The following is a 9,203-nucleotide window of genomic DNA, read 5'->3' as shown; positions in this document are numbered from 1 at the left end:
GAGCCTCACACAGAGAAAAGTGGTTTGGTTTTCTTAAAACAATTTATTATTTCAATTCTATATAAAAACCATGCAATCAACACTTGGCCACTGCTGGTTTCCCAGCTTGACTTAGACCCTTTTCCCATGATAAAAAATACAAACCGTGACAACAGCTAAACACAAAGGTCAGGATTTTGGGAAAGCCCTTTGATTTTGGAAAGCACCTTTCAATGACTGCACGCTAATTACACCTGGCATGACAGAGGAGGGAATCAATCCATAATCTGGTGTACAGAAAAATAGAAATCTGCCTGTACAAAGTAGTATTAAATACAATTGTCAGTGATGGCGCATTCTTTGGTCTGTGTTGATCAAGTGCCTCATTGCACTTCTCCATCACTAGGTTTATGATCTGAGCCTGTGTGGGGCTGGCAGCATGAGGTATTTTGGAGAGCGCCAGTGAAACCCTTTTTCCCCTCATGGAAAAGGGAAGAAGGACCCAATCCTGCCCCCCCCCCCACAGCTGGGAGCACCTCAGTTCCTCAGGACAGGGAATAGACTGAATTGGTCTATGCCCTGGAGCCAAGGGGGCCAGGAAACACCCAGACTACCCCAAAACCTCCCATCCCCACTGAATGTGAGCTGGGGATGCTCACTCACTTTCTCAGTGAGGAAGACATGGGCACAGGGTTTAGAAGGGATTTGGCCACCCTGGAGAGAGACCAACGTGAGTCCAGAGGGGTGAAATGAGGTGGCAGCAGCGGGCTGGGGGTCCCTAATCGTCCTCCTCGCCGCCGCCGTAGAGCTCGGCCAGCTTGCGGAAGCGGCCGCCCCAGTCGTTGAGGTAGTCGTAGTCCTGGTCGCCGTCGGAGGCGGAGGAGTTGAGGGAGCTGAGCGAGGTGGCCTCGGAGCCGCTGCCCTCGTAGTCGAACACCAGCAGCGAGTCGTAGGGGGGGGCCGTGGGGTCCGTGTCGGCCGCCTTCAGGTTCTGGGGGAGCACAGGGGTCAGCACCCGCGTCCCCTGCACTGCTGTGGCAGGGACGTGTCACCCCCCGGGCTCTCCAGCACTCACCTCGTCGATGAAGTTGCCGATCTCGTCGGGGTTGGCCGGGCGGGGCCGGTACTGCGGGGCCGCCATCAGCGGGGGGGCCACGTCATTGCGGATCACCTCGGGCCGGGCGTCCAGCCCCCGGTGCAGCTGGCTCAGGTCATAATCCTGGGGGGACAGGAGGAGTCAGGGATCGAGGGACAGCCATGGGCACCGCCACCACCCCTTGGTGGGCAGGGTCCACCATCCCACCTGGTCCTCCTCGCCACCGCCCTCCTCGTCATAGTGGTACACATTGTCCCTCATGTCATCCTCAGGTGGGAGCAGTGGTTCCTTCTCCACCTTCCTCCTCCTCACAAAGAGCAGCAGCAGCAGCAGGAGGACTGCAGGCACAGGGAGGGGGTGTCAGGGCAGCAGGCAGGGGGTGACCCGCACTCTGTCCCTCCCACCCCTGTCCCGGGTACTCACTGAGCAGTGCCAGGATGCCCCCCAGGATGCCCAGGATGGCGGGCACGCCCATGCCACCGGAGATGTAGGCTCTGCGCTCGCAGTTCTTGGCTGGCCCCTCGCAGCTGCACACCTGGGCTCGCACTGCTGTGATCTGATCCTTGCCCTGTGCATCCAGCAGCTTCAGGAAGATGTTGTACTCGCCCGGCTCCAGCTCCTTCTTCATGTTCAGCTTCACCTCGTCTTGGTGAACCATAGAAGCATTTCGGTTGGAAAAGGTCCCCAAGATTATTGAGTCCAGCCATCCCCCAGCACTGCCAAGGCCACCACTGACTCATTTCTACAAGTGCCATATTTACACAGCTCTTAAATCCCTCTAGGGATGGGGACTCCACCACTGCCCTGGGCAGCCTCTTCCAATGCCTGAGCACCTTTTCCATTGATGAATTTTCCCCAATATCCAACCTAAATCTCTCCTGGCACATCTCGAGGTTGTTTCCCCTTGTCCTATATCTTAGGAGCAGATCCTGACCCTCACCTGGCTGCACCCTCCTGCCACTAAGTTGTGGAGAGCCAGAAGGTTCCTCCTGAGCCTCCCCAGCTCCCTCAACCACTCCTGGTGCTCCAGCCCCTTTCCCAGTTCTGCTCTGGGAACACCCTTGGCACTGGCACAGGACTTTGCCCCGTGGCAGATCCCCAGCCTAGTGCTCATTGCGGGCCCAGCACCAGAGCAGGTGGCACCCACCTGGTTGCACCACACTGACAGTCCAGTTGCTGCCAGAGCCATACATCAGCTCTGCCTTGAAGGGGTGGGTGTTGGGGGGCAGGTCCTTGTCGATGATCTTCAGCGTCTGCTCCTCGGGCTGCCGGTTGCAGATGTCGAAGCTCCGGGCGTCTGGCACGGGCCCGTTGTCATTCACATCCTGAAGCACGAGGAGCAGTGTCCCCGTGCCGGTGGCATAGTTTGGTGACCCTGTGGGACTAAGAGTCAGCGAGGCGCCTCCATGGGGGTACATGGAGATGGACACGGGGGCAGCAGCTGGGCACCCTCACCGTTGTCCACAGCCAGGATGATGGCCTTGTAGGTGCTGTTGATGGCATGTGCCGACTCCCGGTCCAGGGGCTGGGCTGCCGTGATGATGCCGTTCTCAGGGTCAATTTCCAACCACCCTGCAGGGTCACTGCCCATGCGATACCTGGGGACAGCCAGGGGTCAGCAGGGGGAGAGGAAGGGGCACACGGTGCAGTGCAGCCCCTCAGACATCCCAGCAAAGCCCCCGCCACCATCACCCTCCACTCACGTGATTTTCTGTCTCTGGTCCTTGTCGGGGTCCTGGGCTGTGTAGGAGGTGATCTGGTATCCCACTGGCACATCCTCCATCACCTCCACCCGCTTGACTGGGGGCATGAAGATCGGGGCTTCATTTACGTCCCTGACCACCACCAGGACATTGGCTGTGGCAGGATTCAGGCCCACGGTGAAGGGGACCTGGTTCTCCACTGACACCACGAGCTTGTACCGGTTCTGGGTCTCATAATCCAGGCCCTGGGGGTGGGAGAGAAGAGGGGTAGTGCCAGCAGGGAGTCAGCTGGTGCTGAGGCAGCCATGAGGCAGCAGGACCCACCTTGGCAGTTTTCAGGAGCCCATCGTTGGTTTTGGGGTCAGTGGTGATCTCGAAGTCGCCCTGCGGGTCCCCGCTGCGGATGCGGTAGACGGCGTTCCAGGCCGGGGAGCCTGGCAGGTCCTGGTCTGTCACGTGCAGCCGGGCCACCACCACCCCCACCTCGTTCTCGTCCACTGACGACTCATACTGCAAGATGGGACAGGGACAGTCACCTGTGTGGCCCCAGGCACCCCAGGTGGGAGCTGGTGCCACGATGCCCGGGGAGGGCAGCAGCTGGGGCTGCGTGGTACCGTGGCAGGGTCGAAGACGGGAGGGTTGTCGTTGGCATCAGTGACTTTGATGATGGCAGTGGCAGTGTTGGTCAGGCCATAGCCTTCCTGGTCTGCAGCCTGGATGATCAGCGTGTAGTTGGGAGTGGTCTGCAGAGCAAAATTATCCCAGTTAGGGCTGGGGTGGGGATTGGGGTGTTCCGCTCCTCCAGGCATCACCTGCCTGCTCCTCCACCCTTCTCCAGCCTTGCTGTTTCCTGCTGGCACACAGGCAGCTGATGTCCCGGCTGCCCACCCAAGGGGCTGGCACTGTACCCACTCCAGGGCTCAGCAAGGCTGGGGGCTCCTGGAGGGTCCCCAGCATAGCTCCTGTAGACACCCCTACAGCCAGGGACAGTGACCCAGGGATGGCATGTCCCAGAACCAGATGGACCCCAGGGCTGCAGTATCCCTTTCTCCCCATGGCACATCCCACTGTGGGGCAGCCCAGGTTCCCTTGGGCTGTGGCAAGGGGCCCACCTCCCGGTCCAGTCCCGTGCCAATGACACTGATGATGCCGTTCTTGGCGTTGATGGTGAACATCCGCTGTGCACTCTTGGGCTCCTCGCTGAGGATGGAGTAGCCGATGATGCCATTGTTCATATTGATCGCATCATCTGCGTCCGTAGCGTTCACGGTCATCACAGATGTGCCTGGACATGGGGACAAGCCAGGGAGATGTTACTGATGGGACAGAATCCACCGGACACCCTGGCACTGCTCACGCTCAGGGCTCTGCGTGGTCCCAGCTCAGAGTCCCCCACGTTACCCGGCTTTGCGTTCTCCTCAATGTAGCCAACAAAGACTTCCTGGGTGAAGACAGGCCGGTTGTCGTTCTGGTCAGTGACGGTGATGATGATCTCCATGGGGTCTTCCACGGGCTGCCCGTTGGCCGACACGGCGTGGGAGTAGAGCTGCAAGGGCACAGTCAGTGTGTGTGCAGTGCCCAGGACCGTCCCTGTCCCGCCACAGATGCCCCCTCACTCACCACGTATTTGTTCTTCTCCTCCCGGTCCAGGGGTTTGGTCACCTCCAGCCACCCCGTCTCCCTCTCGATGATGAACACACCCACGGGGATGGTGTCCGCTCCCTGCCCCGTGATGCTGTAGAAAACCTTGGTCTCCTTGTCCTTGTTGGATTTGATCTGGCAGCGAGGCAGGAAGAGGAGGGTGAGCCGTGTCCCAGTGCCCCAGGGATCCCTCTGGGCCCTGCCCGGTCCCCACGGGCACACCCACCTGCACCAGCGGCTTGGGGAAGGGCCCGCGCTCGTTCTCAGGGCAGTTGATGGGGGGGATGACCCAGTCCCTCTTCTGCCGCCGGAGGCCGTGTCCGTGCTCCGGGAATATCAGCACGTCTGGCACTGTGCTCTGTTGGGACAGTGGCTCTGCTCAGTGCCAGCCCCTTGCTGAGCGCTCTGCACCAGGGACAGAGGCTGCTGTGACCCCAGGGAGTGGGTCTGAGCGTCACCTGCTGCATCTGCTCATGGTGTCGGTGCTGGTGCCGCCGCTGGTGCAGTGTCACCTTGGCTGAATGCCTCTTGCCCACCGTGTCCCAGGTGTGCACAGCAAAGGTGATGTCCCGCTGCTGGAGCTGCAGGGGCCGGGTGGCAGTGACAATGCCATCCCTGCTCACCTTGAAGCGCGTGTCATCCGGGAGGAAGGCGGCACGGTGCGACTCGCCACAGTCCACAAAGTTCACTGGGGACAGGGGACCGAGTGGCAGAGGGTTCTGGGGACATGGGCACACACAGCACAGCCCCACCCCAGCACTGTGTGGGGTCACAGCAGTGGTGGGATGCTCCACATACAGTGACACATGCCCTGCCAAGATTCCATCCTGGGCACAACACACACTGCATCCCTGCCCTGGCTTTGGTCCAGGATGGGACACAGCAGGACCTACCGTGCCACAGGATCCCTGCCGGACAGTGAAAATGGTGCAAGTGGCACCTGGCACAGCATGTTCCAGTCCCCAGCACCATGTATGGCATGGCACCAGGCACGGCACATCCCCATATGGGTGTATCCCTGTGGCACAGCATGTCCCCAAGCATGGCATGTCACCACCACTGTGCCCACTCTGCCCCATCAGCTTTTTCAATAAAAACAAGGGCAGCAGTCATCCACCTGCACTGGCACCCAGTGCCCTGGCAGCCAGGCCCCTCAACCTGCCCAGGCACCTCCGGGAGCCCCAGCCCCAGGGACAGGCGGGGGCCCGGTGTCACTAGCTGGGCACAGTGGAGCTGGGCCCCCACGAGGCAGCGGTCAGCGGGCATCACATGAGCCGTGCCGCGCTCCCGAACAAACATCCTTTGTTTGGGACAGCGTTATTGGAGCCAGCGACACCCGGGCTCCGCAGCCAGCGCTGCCTCCATCGCCCCGGCGTGACCCGTGCCGCGGTGGGCGGCAGGCAGCGCCGAACGGATCGGATCGGACCGGAACGGGGCCCGTGGGTTACGTCAGCCCACGAGCAGCCCAGGAATCCGGGGTGGCTGCGGGATGGAGGGGGAGCAATCGCTGCCCCCCTGCCCACCACGGTGCCCCCGACCCGGCCCGGGAGGAGCCGCCGGCGCGGTGCCAGCCCCGCTCAGCCCCACGGCGGGACCCCCGGCCAGGGCGGGCGGAGCCGGCGGGGCCGGCTGGGCAGGAACGTGCCGGGGCAGGCGGGGAAGGAGAGGCAGCCGCGGGCGCAGCCGCCGTGCTCGGCCCTGTTCCGGGGCCCGGGGGGGTAGCGAGGGGCGGCACGGAGCCCCCAGCCCCACACTGGCTGCAATGGGCGCTCAGCGCTCAGCCCGCACTGGGTTCGAGGAGGGTGCTCTGAACCCGCTCCCCCCTTCCCGCTCTCCCCCTTTCCAACTCCCCCCCTTCCCACCTGGCTGTGCACAACCTGTTTTTCCAGCTTGGCTGAAGGAGGGGTGGCCCCAGCGCTCCTCTCCCCGGGGCTGGGAGCTGGGGGGGTGGAGGGGGGGCCCTCTCCTGGGAATGATGGGGGTGGGAGAAAAGGAGAGCTTAGGGAGTCCTACAGGGGGATCCCCCCACTTCAGTCCCCCACCACCACCTGCAGGACACTGGGACAACCAGACTGGGACAACCAGGCTGCCAAGCAGGGTGTGGGGCTGAGACCCCGCACAGGGGATCAGGGCAGCCCCCCAGAGCCACCTCCTGTCCTGTGAGGTCTCAATGGGGCTGGGCACAGGCAGAGCAGGGTGTCCCCATCCCTGCAGTGCCACCACCCTGTGTGTTACACACGCAGCTGTGCCAGGGCAAGGGGCTCACCCCGGGGTGAAGGTGCTGCGGGTGACACATCCCACTGACGTCACCCCAGTTTCGCTGTGACTTCAGACTCTCGAGGTTTCTCCACCCAGGACTGATGGGCACTGTCCCAGCCCCCACCACGTCCCCGAGCCCCCCGAGCCCCCCAACCCACAGAGCAGAGCCCTGGTGACGCCGCAGCCCCACACAGGTGCTGTTGTTTGCCGCCCCGGCGCCGCGCGGGGCCTGTCTGGGCCTGTCGGAGGGAAAACATCGCGCTCAACTCATCGAGCTAATTACAGGCCAGCTTGTCAGCCCTGCCACAAGCTGTGGGTGCTCGGTGGCCCAGCATGGCCTGGCATCCACGAGGCTCGGCCACCCCATGGTTGGCATTGCTGTGGCACAGCTGTGACTCACTGGGTGCCACACAGGCCTCAAGGGCAGATGGTCCCTTCCTTCCTCCCACGCCCTGGCTGTGCCCGGAACCCAAAACTGAAAGTGCCGGTGCCAGACAGAGGATTTCCAGCAGGTCTCAGTGCTGTGGGGAAGTCAGCAGGGCTGCCCGTCACCCTGGTATCAGGCCCAACCCTGATGGACGTTGGTTATTGCATGTTAATGATCAACCACAAGGCAAACACACACAATTCCTGGGGTAGGGGCAGGGTCCAATTCCTGGCTCTCCCAGGCGAAGCCGTTAGAGCTGAGGATGTTTGGAAGCCTTGGTGCAGCACTGGGTGCTTGGTACCCCTCGGTCCTGTGCCCACCCAGCCACCCTGGCACACACACTGCAGTGCCAGCACCGCTCTCAGCCATGAACTGGTGCAGATGGTGACAGCCACTGCACACAGCCCCAGAGCCCACGCAGTCCCTTTTGGGAGCCCGGAGTGGCAGCAGGTCCCCAGCACAGGGGTCCCCAGTGCCCCCTTGCCACACCAGAACAGGGCTTTAGTGCCAACACAGTGGGACACCAACGTCCCCAAAAGCCCAGGAGCCCATCCTGGTGGCCGTCCCCATGCCAAGAGCTGCCCTGGGGGCGCACACAGTGGGTCCAAAGGGGGGCTCACCCTGGTGAACCCAGGGTGCCAGGTGAGGCACGGGGCAGGGAGGCGCCTGCGTGCCCCACACCCCGGCCTGCCGGCCCCGACAGGTCTGCGGTGCCTGAGTCAGCGCCGCCCGCGCCGGCGCGCCCCGGGGAGCGGCTGCCGCTGCCCCCGCGCCCGGCACGCCGTGCCAGCCCCGGCACTGCCCCCACTGCTGCCCCAGCGCTGCGGGGACACACACCGGGCTCTGCCCCCTCTGCCACTGCCACCACAGCAAGCCTGTCCCCACCGCCACAGCACTGTCCCCACGCCCGCGGCCATGCCAGCACCACTCGGGCACGGAGCCACGGCTTTTTTTGCCCACCCCCGTCCCGGACACCCCCCCTGTACCCATAGTCCCGTCCCCGTCCTCACAGCCCCCTGTCCTCCACAGCCGGTTGTCCCGGTGTCCTCACCCCGTCCAAGGGCCCGTCCCGCCGCCACGCTGTCCCGCGGCACCGTCAGGGCGAAGGTCTCTGCGGCGAAGCCGGGCTGGCACGACGCTGCCCGCTGGCACAGCCGCCGCCCGCACTGCCCGGAGAGAGACGTTAGCACCGGGCACGGTCCCGAGCGAGGTCCCGCGGCCCCGGGCAGGGTCTCGGCGGGGTCCTGCCGCCCATTCCATGGCTCACCTGGAGCAGGAGCAAGAAGAGGCAGAACGGGACCGAGCAGCCCGCCCGCCGCCCCATGGCCGGAGCCGCAGCCGGTGCCGGTGCCGGTTGGTGCCGGAGGGATCGGGCGCTGCCGCCACGGAGTCGCAGGTGCGTCCGGTCCCCTCCCGCTCCCTCCTCGCAGGTGTCCGACCCCGCGAGAACCGCCCCGTCCCGCCCCGACGGGAGGCGGTCCCGCCCCGCCCGCACTCGGAACGCCGGTATTCCCGGTACCTCCGACGCCCGGTATCCCGGTACCCCCCTCGGTACCGGTGCGGAACTTCTCCCACGGTCCCAGTACCCCACCAGCCCCCGGTACCCCAACACCCCCGGTGCTCTGCCCGTCCCGGGTACCCCGGCTCGCCGTGCCTCTGACGCTCCCAGTCCCAGCCACACAGCCCTCGAGCTTTCCGTGCCTCTCCCATCCAGGGCAGTGCGAGCAGGGGGTGTAGGGGGGTGACAGGAGCCAGGCACACCCCAGAGTGCCCCCATGCCATGGCTCCAGATCCCAGCTCTGCAGCAGGGGACAAACATCGTACCCAGGGACCCCTCGGGCAGGAAGGGCCCTCAGGATGCTGCAGTCCCTGTACCCCTCTGTCCCAAAGCACAGCACTGGGGGTGACCCTAGGGAAGGGGACCCCCAGTAACATCAGCTGTCCCCATCCCATGTGTCAGGAGCTGATCCTGGAGCCAGTGGGAGACCCCCAGAGTTCAGGGTCCTGCCAGGGCGAGAGGCTGCTCTGCCCACCCATGCCAGCACCCATGGTCATCTCAGGGGGTTGGGGTGGCAGCAGGGCTCTCGCTGCCTGGGCC

The 9,203-nt window shown here is 63.9% G+C and overlaps 1 protein-coding gene across 1 annotated transcript; it reads right to left on the bottom strand.

Annotated features, from left to right (window-relative positions):
* Nucleotides 1–741: 741 nt before the first annotated feature.
* Nucleotides 742–8,429, bottom strand: LOC129125243 (cadherin-1). Its single transcript, XM_054640590.2, has 16 exons — nt 8,373–8,429; nt 8,157–8,271; nt 4,878–5,107; nt 4,646–4,777; nt 4,399–4,554; nt 4,180–4,324; nt 3,891–4,063; nt 3,393–3,521; nt 3,103–3,288; nt 2,779–3,023; nt 2,531–2,673; nt 2,223–2,450; nt 1,499–1,720; nt 1,283–1,413; nt 1,055–1,198; nt 742–970 (listed from the first exon to the last, which is right to left on the bottom strand). Exons 1-16 carry the CDS (start codon nt 8,427–8,429, stop codon nt 758–760), a joined length of 2,649 nt encoding a protein of 882 aa, XP_054496565.2. The 3' UTR covers nt 742–757.
* Between the last annotated feature and the right edge of the window lie 774 nt (nt 8,430–9,203).

The sequence above is a fragment of the Agelaius phoeniceus genome, chromosome 12 (assembly GCF_051311805.1).
Source record: "Agelaius phoeniceus isolate bAgePho1 chromosome 12, bAgePho1.hap1, whole genome shotgun sequence".
Classification (NCBI taxonomy): domain Eukaryota; kingdom Metazoa; phylum Chordata; class Aves; order Passeriformes; family Icteridae; genus Agelaius; species Agelaius phoeniceus.
Note: the sequence above shows the minus strand (reverse complement) of the source record. Positions and strands in the feature narration are given on the sequence as shown.